This window comes from Canis lupus, chromosome 24 (assembly GCF_003254725.2).
Source record: "Canis lupus dingo isolate Sandy chromosome 24, ASM325472v2, whole genome shotgun sequence".
NCBI classification, from domain to species: domain Eukaryota; kingdom Metazoa; phylum Chordata; class Mammalia; order Carnivora; family Canidae; genus Canis; species Canis lupus.
In genome coordinates this window covers 9,343,801-9,363,922 of record NC_064266.1, presented here as the reverse complement: position 1 = coordinate 9,363,922, position 20,122 = coordinate 9,343,801, and the positions used below count along the sequence as shown (strand labels likewise).

At 34.9% G+C, this 20,122-nt stretch overlaps 2 protein-coding genes across 8 annotated transcripts in view; one reads left to right on the top strand and one right to left on the bottom strand.

The window, feature by feature from the left end:
* The window catches only part of NDUFAF5 (NADH:ubiquinone oxidoreductase complex assembly factor 5), a 424,603-nt gene that overhangs the window by 4,928 nt on the left and 399,553 nt on the right, over nt 1-20,122 (top strand). The gene's annotated exons all lie outside the window — the stretch shown is intronic.
* TASP1 (taspase 1) overlaps nt 1-20,122 on the bottom strand; it is a 315,133-nt gene that overhangs the window by 87,125 nt on the left and 207,886 nt on the right. For 4 of the 7 annotated variants that reach the window (XR_007405535.1, XM_035705799.2, XM_035705797.2 and 1 more), the window contains exon 13: nt 10,678-10,751. Coding sequence is in view for 5 of the 7 variants with exons in the window: in XM_035705799.2 (XP_035561692.2) it covers nt 10,678-10,751 (74 nt within the window). In the remaining 2 variants the exon portion in view is untranslated. Of the gene's footprint in view, nt 1-6,175; nt 6,219-10,677; nt 10,752-20,122 lie in introns of those variants that run through there. The other 3 variants (XM_049100433.1, XM_049100434.1, XM_049100435.1) reach the window with 1 other exon arrangement.

The window sequence follows — 20,122 nt, the reverse complement described above, 5'->3', positions numbered from 1 at the left end:
CATGTCATCTGAGAATAATTACAGTTTTTAATTCTTTTCCAAATTTGTCTTTTATTTCTTTTACTTGCTTTATTGTACTGGTTAGGAATTCCAGTAAAATACTGGATAGAAGTAATGAGCGGACCTTCTCTCTGCCTGTTCTGAATGTTAGAAAGAGTCCAGCATTTTACCAATTAGTATACTTTTAACTGTAGGTTTTTGGTAGATGCCTTTTATCAAATTCAGGTTCTTATCAGATTTCTGGTATTGCAAGGACTTTTATCATGAACGGAAGTTAAAATGATCATATGATATCTATCTAGATGATCATATGGTTTTTCTCATTTATTTTGGTTAATACAGTAAATTACATTGTTTGATATTTTTAACAGATTTGTTGAGATATTTTAACAGATTTGTTCATTTACTATAAAACTCACCATTTAAGTAAGTATTCAATTTAGTACTTTTCTTGCATTTGCAAAGTTGTACAGCTCCAATTCCAGGACACTTTTATCACCTCAAAAAGAAACTGTACCCATTAGCACTCACTCTCACACTCTCCTCCCCCACCAGCCCTGGCAACCACTAACCTACATTCTGTCACATTTTATTTATCCATTCATCAGTTGATGGGTATTTATTTCCACTTTGTAGCTAGTATGAATAATGCTGCTAATTTTTTGTGTGGTTATAGTTGCAATTCTTTTGGTTATATATCTAGGAGTAGAATTGCTGGGTTATACAGTAACTCTAGGTTTAACTTTTTTTTTTTTATTATTGCTTCTACAAGCAGAAGATACTGAATTTTGTATCTCCATTTCCTACCTGCTCTTCTTAAATTCGTAATTCTGAGAATTTAAGAGTTGAGCTCCTTGGATTTTCTAGGTTTACATCATATCACAAAGATATTGGTGTTTTTTTTTTTTTTCTGTTCCTTTCTTTTCAGAAGTTATACCTCTTGTTTCTTTCTTTTGCTGAAGGATTACTTATTTTAGAGAGAGAGTGCAAGTTGGGGGAGGAGCAGAAGGAGGGGTAAAGGGAGAGAAAGAGAGAGAGAGAGAGAGAGAGAGAGAATCCTCAAGCAGACTCTCCACTGAGTGCGGAGCCCATCACACGGCTTGATCCCAGCACTCTGAGATCATGACCCAAGCCGAAATCAAAAGTTTGGTACTCAATCAACTGAGCCACCCAGGCGCCCCTATACCTCTTGTTTCTATTTTATGTTCATTATATTGGTCTGAATATTCAGAAGAGTTTCATAGTAGTAGTGATACTCTGATAGATTGAACTTTTTAAGGAAGTGTCCAACTGTTTTCCAAAGTGGCTATACCATGTTACATTCCCACCAGAAATAAATGAAGGTTAGGTATACTACCAACACTTGCTATTGTTCTTCTTTTTGGTTATAGCCATCTTGGTGGATGTGAAGTGGCACCTACTTGTAGTTTTGATTTGCATTGCCCTAGTGACTACTGATGTTGTGCATCTTTTCATGTACTAATTGGCTATTTATATATCCTTCTTTGCAAAAATGTCTATTTAAATCCCTTGCCCTTTTTTTTTTGTCTTTTTACTGTTGAATTGAAAGAGTTGTTCATATATTTTGAATACAAATCCCTTGCTAAATACATTTTTTCCCTATTCTGTGGGTTATCTCTTCACTTCTTGATGGTGTCCTTTGAAGCACAAAAGTTACTAATTTTGATGACATTCTATTTATCTAATTTTTTTTTTCTGTTACTTTTGGGGCCACAGTGTGGGGGAAAAAAAACATTGCTTAATCCAAAGTCATTAAGATTTACTCCTGATTTCTTGTAAGAAATGCAGTTTTAGCTCTTATATTTTGGTCTCTGATCCATTCTGAGTTAATGTTTACAAATGGTGTGAAATAAGGGTTCGACTTCATTCTTTTGCATATGGATCTATCCAGGTTTTGGGATCAACTGTTGTCATTAATTGGTTTTTAAATGTTAATTCAACTGGACATTCCTGGGAAAAAGAATTTACTTGGTATGTATATATGGTATGAGTGTGTGCACACATATTACTCCTAGATTTTTAATCCTAAATTAATAATTAACTTATTGTTATAGACCATGATCCCGCAAGGGTCCTCCTTGTCAAAGACAGCCTAGAGAGGATGGCAATGAGGAAAATAAGGAAAATCAAGAAGAGACCCAAGGTCAGCAGCCACCTCAACGTTGGTACCATTGCAACTTAAGTTACTGACAGAAAACCCTAAACCACAAGATGGCAAAGAGAAAAAAGCAGCTGATCCACCAGCTGAGAATTTATCTGCTCCCTAGAATTTATAAGCAGGCCGGGGCTGGTAAATGCCTACTTACCATCTCTATCATCATCCAGTTTAGTCATCCAACATGATGAAGATGAAATGAAGATGAAATTCCAGCAACAAGAAATGAACAACAGATTGGAGCTGAAGACCTTAAGGGCTTGCTTTTTGTCCATTGACCAGATAAACAGAACTATGTACATTATCTATGCAGCATGGGGTTTTTATTATTTTTACCTAAAGACATCTCTTTGTGGTAACAACAAACATGTTTTTTTTTTTTTTTTTTTTTAAAGCCTGTTTTTTTCTCAATACACCTTTAAAGGTTTTTAAATTGTTTCATATTTGGTCAAGTTGAGATTTTTAAGAACCTCATTTTTAATTTGTAATAAAAGTTTACAACTTGATTTTTTTTCAAAAAAAGTCAACAAATGGCAAGTACTATGTTTATGAGAGATATTAGTCTGTAGTTTTCCTTGCTTGTAACATATTTGTCAAATTTTGATACTGAGGTTACCCTCCCATCATAAAATGAATTGGAAAGCATTTCCCCTGTCTTGTTTTTCCAAGAGAATTGTTGAAAGATTGTATTATTTCTTCCTTAAATGTCTAATATAACATATCAGTGAAACCATCTGGGCGTCAAGTTTTCTTTGTAAGAAGATTTTAATTATAACAATTTCTTAAATATACATATGCTTTTTCCCAATTTTCTGTTAGATTTCCTAAATTGGGCTTTTTTCAAGGAATTAATGGATTTCACCTAAAGCTACTGAATATATTATAATAAAGTTGTTCATTGTATCACCTTATTATCCATTTAATATCTGTAGGATCTATGATTCCACACTAAAATTCTCCTTTTATTCTTGATATTGTAATTTGTATTATTTTCTCTTTCTGACCATTCTTTCTAAGGTTATGACAATTTTATTAACTTTTTTCAAAGAACCAATCTCTGGCTTTGTTGATTTTTCTCTATTTTTAATTTTGTTATTTTTTTTTTACTTTTATCTTGATTATTTCATATTTATTCTCCTTAAAGCTTAAGATGAAAATTTAACTCATTTATTTAAACTTTCCACTCTAAGCATTTAAAGTTATACTTTTATTTTTAATGTCTCATTGTGTCCTATAAATTCTGACATATTATTTCCATTATCATTCCATTTGAAATAATTTCGGATTTCTTTTGGTGAGTATTCCTTATGAACTTGAAAAGAATAACTTGTTGAGTGTGGTAACTATAAATATCACTTAGGTCAAGCTGGACCATAGTGTTGTTCATATATTAACTAACTCTTATTCTACTTATTACTGAGAGAGGGATGTTAAAATTTCCAACTATATTGTAGATTTGTCTGTTCCTCCCCTCAATTTTTTGCTTCCTTTATAAGGTACATACACCTTTTGAATTTTTATGTCTTCTTGATGAATTGGCCATATTATCAATATGAAATGTCTTGCTTTATCTCATAATGTTTCCTATGTCTGACATTAATATAGCCACACCAACTTTCTTATGCTTGGTGTTGGCACATACATTTTTTTCCCACACTTTTACTGTCAATTTTGTCTAAGTCTATTTCATGTGCATTTCTTATAAACACTATATAGTTGGGTCTTCTGAGTTTTTATTCAATATGAAAATCTCTGTCTTTTAAATTGAGTATTTTAGTTTATTCATATTTAATGTAATTATGGATATAATTGAGTTTAACTCTTTCAGTATTTGTTTTCTATTTGTCTAAAATGTTCTTTATTTTTCTGTTCCTCTTTTCCAACCTATTTTTTTGGTTGAGTATTCTGTAGTATACTTTCTTACATGTCTCGTACTGTTTTTTTTGTTATGTTTAAATTTGTTATTCTAGAAATTAAAGAAGCATCCTTATCTCAAACTACACTCAAATATTAACATACTGTCTTACTTTACAGCTATATAATTTCAAATGCACATATTTTAGACCACTTGTCAAGTTCCACAGGTCACTCTTTTAAGTTTCTCAAATTCATTTTCCTCTTTGTGCTTAAGTTTGGGCAGTTTATACCAACTGGTTTTCAAGTTTACTAATCATATTTTCCACCCAGATCTCCTGTTAAGCTTATCAAATAAGTTCTTTGTTTCTGATATTGTATTTTTCAGTTATACCATTTCTATTTATTATTTCTTTTATCATAATTATTTTATAGTCTTTCTCCACTAATTCCAATATCCAGGTCATAAGCTTCTGCTGACTGAGTTTCTTTTTCTTCAGAGGATTCATAAATTTTTTATGATTTATTTATTTACTTTTAAAGAGAGAGAGAATAGGGGGAAGGGCAGAGGGAGAGAGAGAGAATACTGACTACCCCCAATAAGTAGGGAGCCCAATGCAGGGACAGTTCGAGGATCGTAAGATCATGACCTGAGCTGAAATCAAGAGTTGGCTGAACCACCCAGGTGCCCCAGAGGACTCATGATTTTTATTGTAGGACAGACATTGCACGTAAAAGAACAGTAAATTATATTTAAAATAGATAATACTTATCCTAAGAAAATGGCAAACTCCCTTCCTCTAAGTTAGGACTCTGAGTCAGTCTAATCTCTAGGTGAGCTGGTTCTGGGCTTTGTGGAAGTTTTAGATTTAGTTCACTATTCTGAGGTCTGGATCAGGAATTTCCCTTATGCAAGGTCTGGGATTTGGGCCCTGATGAGACTCCAAAGATTTCTCTGTGTCTTATAATCCTGCTGCCGGTAATCTAATCATGGGAGATTTATCATTGTTTATTGTGCAGTCACCAGATTTCTGGGTTGCTTAGGTTTCTCTTGGCTCTGAAAACCTCCCCCAGCTTCCCATGCCATGACATATTTCTTCACTCTGTTGCCCAGGCACTAGCATTCAATAGTATGCTGCCTTGCCCTTGAAAGTCCTGTATACCTTGTAGGAATAAGGAGGAGGGTTTCTTCTCATTTCTTTTCTTTATTCCAGCCTTATCTTGTAATTGCCTTGCACTTGATAAAGGGCCACTATACATCAGGGAGAGGTCTCTCAGTTCTCCTGCCTTACCTCCAGTCTTTCTTTGGCTACTGTCATGTACTTGGTGCAAATCCTACACACCTTGATTAATCACTCTCAGCTCTTTGCCATGCTCCTAAGCCCTTGGTGTGCTCATTTAGTGAAGGGTTCATAGAGAAGAACTGGTGGTGGGTGCAAGACTTACCCTGTGACTGGGGCTTCTTAATATTTTAATCTGTCACACCAGCTCACATAAGGCTACAAATAGTTCATTAAAAGTTTGTCTGGCTTCTCTTTATATTTTTCTATGACAGTTTTACTCCTCTTCCTACTGTTGTGCCAGAAATAAATCAGTCAAGAGTTTATTTATTTTTTCCCCTAAAAGTCTCTTTCTAGGACTTAGTTTGTTAAGGTTTTTCTAGCATATTCATAGCTTTTTTGGGTGATATTTTAAATTTATGATTTTATAGTTCATCCAGCTCATTCTCATTGTTGGGAGTAGGAGTAAAAGTCTCTTCAACTTAATTTAGAGAGGGAATGTCTTTCTCAATTTCTTTGATAACTTCTTCTTGTCTACCTTTCATTTTATATGTGTCTTCCTCCTACGATTTTATTAGAGAAGTAAGTTAAGCCTAACAAAAAACTCTCAGGAATCCCATCTGTTCTATCCTTTCTAAATAGATGTTTACTGAGATTTTTTTTTTTTAAGCCTGAGACACTATCTTCAAAAAAAAAAAATGAAACATGCTAGATACTACACTGAGATTGTAAAAATTCTACTGAAAACTGAATCACAGCATAACTGCTTATGTAATCTGGAATGTAGAATTTAGGACTTTGCAGACTGGAGGCAAGCATCCAGGGGTAACAGGTCATAATATATACAAATATCTATAATACATACAATATATCCATAATACACCAAGGACTTCATAGAATCCAGTCATCTGTATTTAGAGAGAGAGATTTTCTTTGTTGTTATCATACTTTATCCCAGGAAGGACTGAAGGCATAGTAAGGTATTCTTATTCTCATTCTACAGATGAGACCTCTCAGATCCCAAGAGGCAGAGTGAACACACCAAGTATGAATTATGGAGGAAGAACCCAAGCTCCAACCGCCTGGCACTGAACTCATTCCAACACTTACTCACTTCAAAACAAATTGAATGTACCATAATATCCAAACGTGATACATTTTTAAATTTTTCTATACAAAAATAATTTCAAAATTAAAGAATAGTTCAAGGAACAGCCATACTTACTGTACTCAGGTTCACCTATCGATGACATTTTGTTCCATTACTTTGCAATTTGCTATCTAACCATCCATCCATCCACATATTTTTTTCTGAACCATCAAGAAGATACTGTAATATTATGGTCCTGTATCCCCAGATACTTCAGTGTGTATTTTCTAAGAGTGGGGATATTTGTTTCTATACCACAGTACAGTTATAATAAACAAATTAAACAATGATACAATACTTTTTTACTATCTATATTCCAATTTTGTAAATTGACCTAGCATTTGTAACATTTCCCCCCTCCCATATAAGATCCAGTCTAGGATCAAATATTGCATTTAGTTGCCAATACTCTAGTATTTAATCTGGAGCATTTCCCTCAGCCTTTGTCTCTTATGACATTGACAGTTTTTGAAGAATATAGTCCCTTTTTTCTTTCCTCATAGAATGTTCCTCATTTTAGATTTGTCTGATGTTTCCTTGTGATTAGATTTAGGTTATACACTTCCAGATGGAATACTACAAAAGTGATATTGTGTCTTTCTCACGTTATCACATACAGAGGCACATGATGTCCATCTGCTCCTCACTGGTCACGTTAATTTTGATCACAAGGTCAAGCTGTTGCCTGGTTTCCCCATTATATATTTATTATTTTTCTCTGCAACTAATAAGAAATCTGTGAGGAGACACATTAAGACCATAAAATAGCCTGCTCTTCCTCAAGAATGAATTTTTATGGGCAGCCCGGGTGGCTTGGAGGTTTAGCACTGCCTTTCAGCCCAAGGCCTGATCCTGGAGACCCAGAATCGAGTCCCACATCAGGCTCCCTGCATGGAGCCTGCTTCTCCCTCTGGCTGTGTCTCTGCCTCTCTCTCTCTCTCTCTCTCTCTCTCGTCTCTCATGAATAAATAAATAAAATCTTAAAAAAAAAGAATGAATTTTTATAACAGTAGTTTCACTATTGTTATAAAAAGTGACCTCTACATAGTAAAAGAAACCTAGGTTTCACTTATTACACTTGAGTAAGTTCCATGCCAGTTTTAACACCTGTTTTATTACAGTAGTCCATGCACATTGGGTGTTTATTAAAAATTGTTCATTACTATCTGGGTAGGACATAGGCAATCTGATTTTTAAATGCAACTGGTATCAATGCCCTAATTTTGGTTTAATAAAAAAAAAAAAAACCTCTTTAACTTATGCTACAGAATGTTTAGAAATTAAATGATATAATTGAAAGGATGTTCTATAAAAAAGAGAAGAAAGAAATTTATAAAGAGCCTACCTCTATGTATTCAAATTGCATATGGATTTTTGTTACAATAATATTTATTATCCAGCATTTTTAAAGCAGTACTATTCTGAGGTGAGCTTAACTTCAAGGCTTTGGACTGAACATAGCTGGCTTATGTAAAATGTTCTATTGGCTAGGTGGCTTTAGTTTCTGTGTTTGGTAACAAGAAGACCATATTTTTAAAAAAGGAAAGGAAAGGAAAAAAGACTTTTTAGAAATAGTTTTTAAATTTAAAAAATGTGTGCATTTTGTTGTTGTTTGGTTGTGGGGTTTATAAAGATGCCTTCTTTCACATTTGCTACCAAAGATCTCAACATCATGTGAGAGCATGTTTCACAAACCAGTCATCATGCTGAAAGGGCATGCCATTAATTCAACAATTTTTTCATAAAAATCAGGAAATCAGAGGAGTAGGCTGAAAGCTTACTTTCTTTAAACTTTGCTATCGCCCTTTTCCCTTTTGAGCCCAGCTTCTCATTTATAACACTGTCTTACTTGCAATACAATAAAATTCCAGCCTTTATGACAGAAGAGATGGGTTTTTTTGATCAACAGAATTCAGCAGCCAAAGCATTAGTGTTTTTTGTTTTGTTTTGTTTTGTTTTTTCTTTCTTTTTTCTTTCTGGAAAGCATTTGTAGCCACAGGGCTCAAAGGAGGAAGAAAGGGAGCAGGATTAACTCTCTGCAAGGAAGGTCAAAAACATAACTTACAAGTGAGGCCAGAGGAGCAGCTGTATCTGTTGGCCCAATCAAGACTACCAGCTGGAGAATTTACCAGCAATATGAAAACCACGTCCACCAGATGTCAAGCAATGCAACTATAGGCCAAATATCTTTGGGCTCGGTGCGAGACTCTCCATTCTCTTTACTGCTCATATTTCATGTTAAATAGTAAGGTGTCTTCCACAGACAACCAGCAGGGATAAGTAGAACATTTCCACACAAAGGACTTAATAACATGGTGGTATCCCCATAAGACTGGCTTCAATACTTAGGTCTAGCTCATACATGTTCTTTTGTTAAAAAGCAATTTTAGCTCAGAATCAATATGTAAAAGGTGAGAGAAACTTAAAACCTTGTAAGCCATTACTGTGGCTTATCAAGCTTATTCTATATTTGGGAATGGTTTTGTTATTGGGAAGAAAAGAATGTTCTGAAAATACTTATTTGAATAACCATTTTCTACTCTTTCTTTAAACCTATGCTGTTCAATATGATAGCTATTTCATCACATGTGGCTATCTAAATTAAAACTAAGTAATTTAAATTAGGTTTAAACTAATTTAAAATTCTGTTCCTTAGGCATACTAGCCATATTTCAGGTGCTCAATAGCCACATGTGACTAGTGACTATCCTACTGGACAACACAATATAAATATAAAACATTTCAGTCATCACACAAAATTCTATTAGGTAATAGTACTCTCAAGTCAAAAAATCATCTTTTTTTTTTTTTTTTTTTTTAAGAGAGAGAGAGAGAAAACAAGCACAACTGGGTGCAGGGGAGGGTGAGGAGTGGAGGGAGAGAGAGAATCTTAAGCAGTCCTCCAAGCTCAGCACAGAGCCTGACACAAGGCTTGAACTACGAACATGAGTTGCTGACCTGAGCTGAAATCAAGGGTCAGATACTTAACAGACTGACCGCCCAGGCGCCCCTCAAAAGTCACCTTTAAAACAAGCAACTATAATTTTCTTCTGTATATACTATGAAACAAAGCAATCTCTGTGCCTTCTCTTATGAAATAAATCTACTAGTGGAATATGATTATTGTACTAGATGAAGGTAACACAAAGAGGAAGAGAACTCAGCTGAATACTGTTACAAATAAAAGCCAATCTTTTTCTGATGAAATGCTCTTATACACTCTACTCACAGAAGCCTTGTGATGTTACTGGCTTGCTGGATAATATGGAGGCCAGACTGGATCCATTAGTTAAATGACAAATAAATAAGCAATACATTGACATGTATCCTTAATTTGTCACATGTATCCTTGATTTGTTAATGATTCAATCTATATCAGACATTTATATCATAAGGTTCCTTACTTTTATTTCCAAATGTGCAAAATAAATTATATCCTTTAGAAGAGGCTACCCAACTACATAGCTTTGCAATTGAGGCACTTTAATACCAAGTAAACATCATATGCCACAGCTGTTTCTAAAAATTTTATGAACAAGAAGAACATGAGGCCAATATAAACTAAAATCCATAAATTATATTTCTTACTTCCAGACTCACCCATTGTGGATACAGGGAAACCAAGAAACACATGAATAGCTGCATATGTCTGTGTGACTGTTGTGACTCACTGAGGGACACATGCCGCAGGCGTATGCCACAGAAGGCATAGACTGTTGACTCTGCCCACAAGGACACCATGCCAGGGTGCGCCAGAACACACCAGAGCACTAGAGAAGTCATATGTGCAAGCACCTCAGCTAATTCCACCCTCACACATGCAGGATGCTGTCTAGGCACTTGGCTTTACCTGTTTCCTTGATCTATTCCAATGCTCCCGCAAAACCACCCAGCCCTATCAGCCCATCAACTCTCTTCCCATTTTCTCTTCCCAATTCCCAGTTTCTGCTTTTCTAGCTATTCACAATGAATGAGGAAGAACAAGATGAAAAACAAAGGGGAGGTAGTGTTTCCTAATCTCTGCTCTGTCATCAAAAGCTAAAAAGATCTGCTGTTTTTCTTTGGGATCATTAACTCTTCTTAATCAAGGTCTCTTAAAGATCACAGAGCTACTGCCCAACAGAGGCTGAAAAAATACATTTTTATCAACCTTACTGGTTAGAGGTTCATGCAACCGCTGCAAGGTTTTCAGGTTATGCCCCAATTTTCCCACTTACCTTGGCTTTCCCATCCTGGGCTGACATATATCCAACACACATGCTCTCTGTCGTGTGGCTCCACAGAAATTCCACTGCCATGGAAGAGAACACAAATAGGCACATTCAGATCACAGATGGAAAATAAATCTTTGCTTTTTAATAGAACAGTTAAAGATAGCTTTATATTTTAACACACTTAGTTCCCTACTTTCCATTTGGTCCTTCATAAATGTCAAGATGATTTAGTACTCAAAACTGTGTAATGCCATTTACTGTGAAATGAAAAATGTATTTCTTTCTTGTCAAAACTTATGATTATTACATGTAAAATAAATGCTCTTCTGTTTGAAACTTGTAACCTTAAACACACACATGCACCACACACTCATACATACAGTACACAATGATTTAGCACATGTAATATTCCATAACGTAGTTTCCTTTAATACACACACACACACAAACACACACACACACAGTTTTGGTTTCTAAATACCATTATCCATGAAAAGGAACCAGGATTCCTTGGAGAACGTTCATTCCAGGGCTGGGGCAGAGAAAATATAAAATGAATCTGGAACATCTTACTGTGCCAGAAAGTAAGGAAGTGCTCAAAGAATGATGACAACTTAACAAAATGACCCAGACATCAGACTGAAGGGGCTCTCACTGGCCAAATCAGTGACAATCTAAGTATCAAAATAAATAATGATAGTAATGAATTATCACTACTGAATAAGAACCAAAAAGCCCATACTAATGCAAATAAATAAATGAATAAATAAACGGGGGAGAAGAGAAAGCTCTTCCTTGAAGCAGAATGCCAACTAATACAGAAGAAATAACAAGTTAGAAAACCATCATGGTTGCTAAAACTAGTAGGTGCCAATTTGAAGAAAAGCAAGCTATTTACATAGTCTCAAAGTATCTTTCCATAAAATTCTTACTAAATGTAAAAGGGGAAAGTATAAGTTCACTGTGGAGAAACCAATGAACCTCCATCCCTCCTTAATCAAATGATCAAAACTCACATCACCAATTAAGGGAAAATCAACACCACATGCCTCCTGGTAAGATACCACACGACACATCACCATTTCTGTGGTACTTCTGCCCAAACTGCAGAACCAAAATTGCTTGAGGAAATACCACACAAGTCTGATACAGGAACACTACTAAATAACTGGTTCGAACTCTTCAAAAATGTTAAAGTCAAAACATACAAAGGAAGTTGAGAAACTGTTCCCATTTAAAGGAGATATGACAACTAAATGTAATGTGCTATCCTGCACTGGTCTAGGAGTAGAGGATGTCATAATGATGTTATTGAGACAATTGACGATTTTAAAAAGAGACTACGGATTAGATAATGCTGTATCACTATTAAATTTTATGATTTTTATAATTGTACTGTAATTATTTAGAAGCATGGCTTGTCCTTAAGATATATACACTGAAGAATTAGGAGTAAAGATAGCTAACATCCATCTTGCCTTCAAATAGTTCAGGGGAAAAAATGCACACTTCAGTGTATGTGTGTGTGTGTGTGTGTGTGTGTGTGTGTGTGTGTGTGTAGAGGGAAGAAAGGAGAAGGAAGGACTAAGGATAGAAAAACAAATGGGGGAAAATAAAAACAACGGGTGAATCTGGGTAAAAAGCTATTCTTGCAACTTTTCTGTAAGTTTGAAATTATACTTTAATAAAAAGTTACAAAAAGAAAAATACACAAATATCAGAGAGACCTACAAAACCCTGTCACCTTCGAGTATTTATTTTCAAAATTCTATGGTTTTTTTTAAAGGCATTTTTAAACTTTTGATGTACTTCTCCAACAAAAATTTTAAAATTCTCTGATAATAAAACTGCATTGCTCAACATTAAACTCTCTGAGTCCCAAGCCATCCATCTGTTTATATCTCTGAGCTAATTAGGCCTGAAGACAAGTGTTTGAGTTGAGACACAACTGTGGGATCAGTGATTCTAGACTCTGAAGGCTTTGCCAGACATGTGGGGAAGAAAGAAGCAGTAAGGGGCAAAACTGAGTTTCTCAGATACGTGGCTCACTCCCTCATCATTAATTAATTATCAAACCTGCCAACCTGCTCAACAGACGCTCTGCTGAATAGTGCAGGAAAACAGCGTCACGCAATGAAGCAAGTTCTCCCCACCAGATGTTTTTTCTTCCTCACACATCTGCTTTGAACTTCAAAAATCTTGAAGTCCAGAGCAAGGTCTGGGATATTCTAAATTGCCTAACAGAGCAAAGGCATTCAAGTCTTACTGAATTTCCTTAAAGTAGTGACAAAGCAATTGTATTTAAATACAAAGTTGAGGCATTTCTAAAATTGTGATTTCTCCTTATGCCCCAAATGTTAAGGTGGCTCATGAATTAGCCATGGGACAAAAAGTACATGGAAATATGGTTGATCTAATTATGAAAGTAAAGGATAAGAACATTACACTTTATTTTTTTTTTAAGATTCTATTTATTTATTCATGAGAGATGTAGAGGAGAGGCAGAGACACAGGCAGAGGGAGAAGCAGGCTCCATGCAGGGAGCCCGACATGGGACTCGACCCTGGGTCTCCAGGATCCTGCTCTGGGCTGAAGGCAGCACTAAACTTCTGAGCCACCGGGGCTGCCCTACACTTTATTTTTTAAGACACAAGTGTGCTTATTTTAAATACATTACTCTCCCTAAAGATGTAGCCTCCTTTAAGGAAATGTAATATACAAAAAATTTAAAATTATGAAACAGGATAAATTGGGTACACTGACTTCATTAAATAATTGTTTTGGGGCTCCCTGGGTGGCTCAGCGGTTTAGCGCCTGCCTTTGGCCCAGGGCACAATCCTGGAGTCCCGGGATCGAGTCCCACGTCGGGCTCCCGGCGTGGAGCCTGCTTCTCCCTGCCTCTCTCTCTCTCTCTCTCTCTGTGTGTCTATCATAAATAAATAAATCTTTCTAAAAAAAATAATTGTTTTTATATTGAAGGGTTTCTACACATAGTTTAGGAGTTCTTAAAAGTAACTGTCTAGAAATTCAGTTGCTTTTTTTTTAAGAAATCAGTTTTCATTTACTCTTTTCACAAACATTTATCATCAAAAATATATTTTTGCAATGTGCATTGTATTGACATACTATTTTTAATACCTACAATTCAAATATGTATGTATGAGTTACTGGTTCAGACTAATACAAAAAATCAACAGAAATCGCTTATGATTTAAATTATAGAATGCTTTTGGAAATAAGTCCTATTTATCGAAGTGTATGTCTTCAGTCAATTTAACAAAATATTTCTTGGTCAAGGCATTTAGGAAAGCAGGAGACAGAGAGGAACTAACATTGAGAATCCATCATATGCCAGGCACTGTCTTTTGTAATAGAACTCAGTAAAGCCTGGATGGGAAACCTGAGGCTAAGAGTAGGTAAGTAAAATGGCTTAGTTTATTTTGGTAAGTCCACAAACTACAATTCAAACTGGACTTTTAGATTCCAAAACCTGGTGACCCTCCATTGTTCTACTGCTTTGAAATTTATACAGCTTGGAACGAACAATTTATAATCAGTGTTATAAATTGAGAGGATTAAATTCGTTAAAAACAACAAAGAACCAACAAAATATCAAACACAATACAATTCTTAAATATCTCTTAAGAAAAGCTGTTATTTTTATTATTTTCTTAGAATTTCTTTTAATTTTCATTTAAATTTTAGTTAGTTAATATACAGTACAATATTGGTTTCTGGAGTAGAATTTAGTGATTCATCACTTACATACGATACCCAGTGCTCATCACAAGTATCCTCTTTAATACCCATCATGCATCTAGCCCATCCCCCATCCACCTCCTTCACTGACCCTCAGTTTATTCTCTATCCTCAGTCTTTTATGGTTTGTTTCCCTATCTCCTATTTCCCCCCCTTCCCATATGTTCATCTGTTTTGTTTCTTAAATTCCACATGAGTGGAATTATATGGTATTTGTCTTCTTTGAATGACTTATTTCGCTTAGTATAATACAGTCTAATTCCATCCACCTTATTGCAAAAGACAAGATTTCTTTTTTGATGGCTGAGTAATATTCCACTGTATTTATATACCACTTTTTCTTTATCCATTCATCAGTTGATGGATATTAGGGCTCTCTCCATAGTTTGGCTACTGTTTATAATGCTGCTATAAACATCGGGATACATGTACTGCTTCATATCTGTATTTTTGTATCCTTTGGGTAAATACCTTAGTAATGCAATTGCTAGATTGTAAGGTAGTTCTATTTTTAATTTTTTGAGGAACCTCCATACCGTTCTCCAGAGTGATTACGCTGGTTTGCATTCCCACCAACAATGTAAGCGGGTTACCCCTTCTCCCCATTCTTGCCAACATTTGTTTCGGTGTTGTTGATTTTTGCCATTCTGACAGGTGTGAGGTGGTATCTTATTGTGGTTTTGATTTGTATTTCCCTGATGATTACTGATACTGAGCATTTTTTCATGTATCTGTTAGCCATCTGGATGTCGTCTTTGGCAAAGTGTCTATTCATGTCTTCTGATCATTTCTTAACTGGGTTATTTGTTCTTTGGGTGTTGAATTTGCTAAGTTCTTTATAGATTTTGGATACTAACCATTAAAACTAACAAAACCCAAAGGTCACCAAAGACAAAATCAATACATTTGACTAGATTAAAAATGTTTATGGTATTTTCTTTTGCCATATGGGGAAAAAAGTCAAGAGATAAATGACACACTAGGGAAAATATCTGCATAAAAAATGCTTAGAAAAAGGACTAATTTTCTTCATATATAAAGATCTGCCACAAATCAATGAGAAAAAGACATAAGGAAAAAGTGAAAACTAAAAGGAATATAATTGACTCTGAAACATGAAAAGATGTTCTACATTTCTTCATACTAGAAGAAATACAAAATAAAACCACAAAATACCATTATTCAACTATCAGGTTATCAGATATCAAAAGTTTGAAACAACGTTATGTTAACTGGGGGTGGATAAAAAAAAAGCACGCTCATTTACCAATTATGGAGGCACGACCATTTGAAAATAGTTCCTTGTAATTTGTGGTATTTATGCTCCATTTGGTTACTACGAACACTGAATTAGTAAATACTGAGGAATTGCTCATAAGGGAGATTCACGGAAAGGTTCCTATAAGCCTCTGGTTACAACATTTTCAAACAATAAGTAACCTTATTTTATATGTTTCTGTATAAGACATCTTATTTAATATATTTTTCTTCTAAATAATTAGATACATAATCTTTCTTTATAACACAGCGGTAGCAAAGAAGAGTTTAACATTTTCCTGACCCTGGATAACCTGCTCATGAACTTCTTTGCTTTTCAGTCTCACAATAATTCCATCCCTGATGCTCTGTTTATTGGTCATTATTTCATGAATCCACAAATTTAGCTACTTTTCCAGCTTTTCCACGACTTTATCATGAACCACATGTTACTTTAGCAGTTTCTGGAGGAGCATCACAAACAATTTGATGAATTTCCTCTTCCATTTTCTGGATGTATGACATTGATTCATTAACTTTGAACTCATGGTCAACAGCATTAGTTTTATATATTCTTTATACGTTTTGGATATTAACCCTTTACTGAATATGTCATTTGAAAGTATCTTCTCCCATTCTGCATGCTCTCTTTTAGTTTCCCTGATTGTTTCCTTACTATGCAAAGCTTTTTATTTTGATGTAGTCTCAATAGTTTTTTTTTTTTTTTTTTTTTTTTGCTTTTATTTCCCTTCTCTCAAGAGACATGTCAAAGAAGTTACTGCCTGTGTTCTCTTCTAGGATTTTTATGGTTTAAGGTCTCACATTTAGGTCTTTAATCAATTTTGAATTTATTTTTTTGTGTTTGGTGTAAGAAAGCGGTCCAGTTGCATTCTCTTGCAAGTTGCTGTCCAGTTTTCCCAACACCATTTGTTGAAGAGACTGTCTTTTTCCTATTAAATATTCTCTCCTGCTTTGTGGAAAATTGACCATATAGTTATGGGCTCATTTCTGGATTTTCTATTCTCTTCCAATGATCTAAGTATCTATTTTTGTGCCAGTCCCATACTGCCTTGATCACTACAGCTTTGTAGTAGAACTTCAAATCTGGAATTGTGATACCTCCAGCTTAGTTTTTCTTTTTCAAGACTGTTTTGGCTATTTGGAGTCTTCTGTAGTGCCATACAAATTTTAAAATTGTTTGTTCTAGTCCTTTGAAAAATTCTGTTGATAAGGATTGCATTAAATCTATAGATTACTTTGGGTAGTATGTATATTTTAACAATATTTGTTCTTCCAATCCATAAGCATGGAATGTCTTTCCATTTCTATGTGTCTTTAGTTTCTTTCATCAGTGTTTTATAGTTTTCAGAGTACAGGTCTTCCAACTCCTTGGTTAATTTATTCCTGGGTATTTTATTATTTTTTGTACAATTGTAAATGAAATTGCTTTCTTAATGTCTCCTATTGCTTCATTATTATGTATAGGAATGCAACAGATTTCTGTATAATTATTTTGTATCCTGTGACCTTACTGAATTCATCTGTTAGTTTTAGTAGTTTTTTGGTGGAATTTTTAGGGTTTTCTGTATATACTATCATGTCATCTACAAATAGTCAGTTTTGCTTCTTCCTTACCATTCTGGATGCCTTTTATTCCATCCTTTTGTCTGATTGCTGTGGCTAGGACTTCTAGTATTGTGTGAATAAATGCAGTGAGAATGGATATCCTTGTCTTATTCTTTATCTTAGGGAAAAAGCTTTCAGTTTTTCACAATTGATATGATGTTAGCTGTAGGTTTTCATAAATGGCCTTTATTATGTTGAGGTATGTTCCCTCTAAACCTATTTTGTTGGGTTTTTATCATGAATGGATGTTGTACTTTGTCAAATGCTTTGCCTGCATCTATTCAAATGATCATATGGTTTTTATTTTTTCTCTTATTGATGTGATTAATCATATTGATTTGCAAATATTGAACCATGTTTGCATCCTGGGAATAACACTTGATTGTGGTGATTTTTTTTAAATTATTGCTGGATTCGGCTTGCTAGTATTTAAATGAGGATTTTCACATCTATGTTCATCAGAGATATTGGTCTGTTGTTCTCTTGTAGTGCTTTATCTTTATGTTTTTGTATCAGGTAACATAGGCCTCATAGATGAACTTGGAAGTTTTCCTTCCTTTTCTATTTTTTTGGAATAATTTGAGAAGAATAGGTATTAATGCTTCTTTAAACGTTTAGTAGAATTCACCTGTGAAGCCATCTGGACCTGGACCTGGATCTTTGTTTACTGATTGATTGATTGATTGATTACTGATTCAACTGAATATACCGATTCAATTTCATTGCTGATAATTGATGTGTTCAAATTTTCTATTTCTTCCTGATTCAGTGTTGGTAATTCATATGTTTCCAGGAATTTATCCATTTCTTCTAGGTTGTCTAATTTGTTCCCATATAATTTTTCATAATGTTCTCTTGTAATCCTTTTTATTTCTGTGGTGTCATTTATTTCTCCTCTTTCGTTTCTGATTTTGAGTCCTCTCTCTCCATCTTTTTTTTTTTTCGTTTTTGTTTTTGTTTTTAAAGTGGGCTCCAGGAACACCTGGGTGGCTCAATGGTTAAGTGTCTGCCTTTGGCTCAGGGCATGACCCCCAGTCTGGGGATAAGTCCTGCATCAGGCTCCCTGCAAGGACCCTGTTTCTCCCTCTATGTCTCTGCCTCTCATGAATAAATAAATAAAATCTTAAAAAATAAATAAACAAACTAGGCTCCATACCCAGCATGGAGTTCAGTGCAGGGCTTGAACTCATGACTCTGAGATCAAGACCTAAGCTAAGATCAAGAGTCAGATGCTCAACCAACTAAGCCACCCTGGCACCCTCTCCCTCTTTTCTGATTAATCTGGCTAATGATTTATCAATTTTGTTGATCTTTTCAAAGAACCAGCTCCTACTTTCATTGATCTGTTCTATTGTTGTTGCTGTTGTTTTTAGTTTATATTTCACTTATTTCTGCTCTAATATTTATTATTTATTTCCTCCTATGGGCTTCGGGTTTCATCGGTTCTTCTTTTTCTAGCTCCTCTAGGTGTAAGGTTAGGTTGTTTATTTAAGATTTTTCTTGCTTCTTGAGGTAGATCGGTATTGCTATAACCTTCCTTCTTAAAACAGCTTTTGCTGCATTGCAAACATTTGGACTATTGTATTTTCATTTTCATATATCTCCATGTAATTTTTTTATTTCTTCTTTGATTTCTTGAGTGACCCATTCATTGTTTACTAGCATGTTATTTAACCTCCATGTTTTTGTTCTCTTTCTAGATTTTTTTTCTTATGGTTGATTTCTAGTTTCACAGCATTCTAGGCAGAAGAAATGAATGGAATGAATTCAATCTCTTTGAATATGTTGAGAATTGTTTTGTGGGCTAATATATGATATATTCTGGAGAATGTGCACTTGAAAAGAATGTGTACTCTGCTGTTTTAGGATGGAGTATTCTGAGTATATTGGTTAAATCCACCTGGTCCAATGTGTCATTCAAAGCCACTGTTTCCTTATTGATTTTCTGTTTGGATGATGTTCTGTTTGGACAAATGTCCACTGAAGTAAGTGGGGTGCTAAAGTCCTCTATTAGTATTATATTATTACTGATTAGTTCCTTTATGTTTATTATTTTAACTGCTTTAGGTATTTGGGTGTTCCCGTGTGGTGGCATAAATATTTATAATTGTTCTATCTTCCTGCTGGTTTCTCCCCTTAATGATTATAGAGTATCTTTCTTTGTCTCTTATTACAGTTTTGTTTTAAAGTCTATTTTGGCGTATGGGACACCTGGGTGGCTCAGCGGTTGAGTGTCTGCCTTTGGCTCAGGGCGTGATCCCAGGATCTTGGATCAAGTCCCACATCAGGCTCCTTGCAGGGAGCCTGCTTCTCCCTCTGCCTATGTCTCTGCCTTTCTCTGTGTGTCTCTCATGAATAAATAGATAAAATCATTTTTAAAAAGTCTATTTTGGCCTAAGGGCACCTGGGTGGCTCAGTTGGTTAAGTGTCTGACTCTTGATTTCAGCTTAGGTCATGATCTTGGGGTCATGGAATTGAGTCTCCCTCTCCCTCTCCCACTGCCTCTCTCCCTCATCAATGCTTTCTTCACAAAAAAAAAGTCTATTTTGTCCTTCTCTATTCATTCACTTTCAATCTATATGAGCCTTTAGGTCTGAAATGGGTCTCTTGTAGACAGTATATAGATGGATCTTGTTTTTATTTTAATCCATTCCATCACCTATGTCTTTTGATTGGAGTGTTTAGTCCATACAAAATGATTACTGTTAGGTATGCATTTATTACCATTTTGCTACTTGTTCTATAGTTGCTTTTGTAACTTTTCTCTGTCCCTTTCTTCTCTTGCTCTCTTCTCTTGCAATTAGTT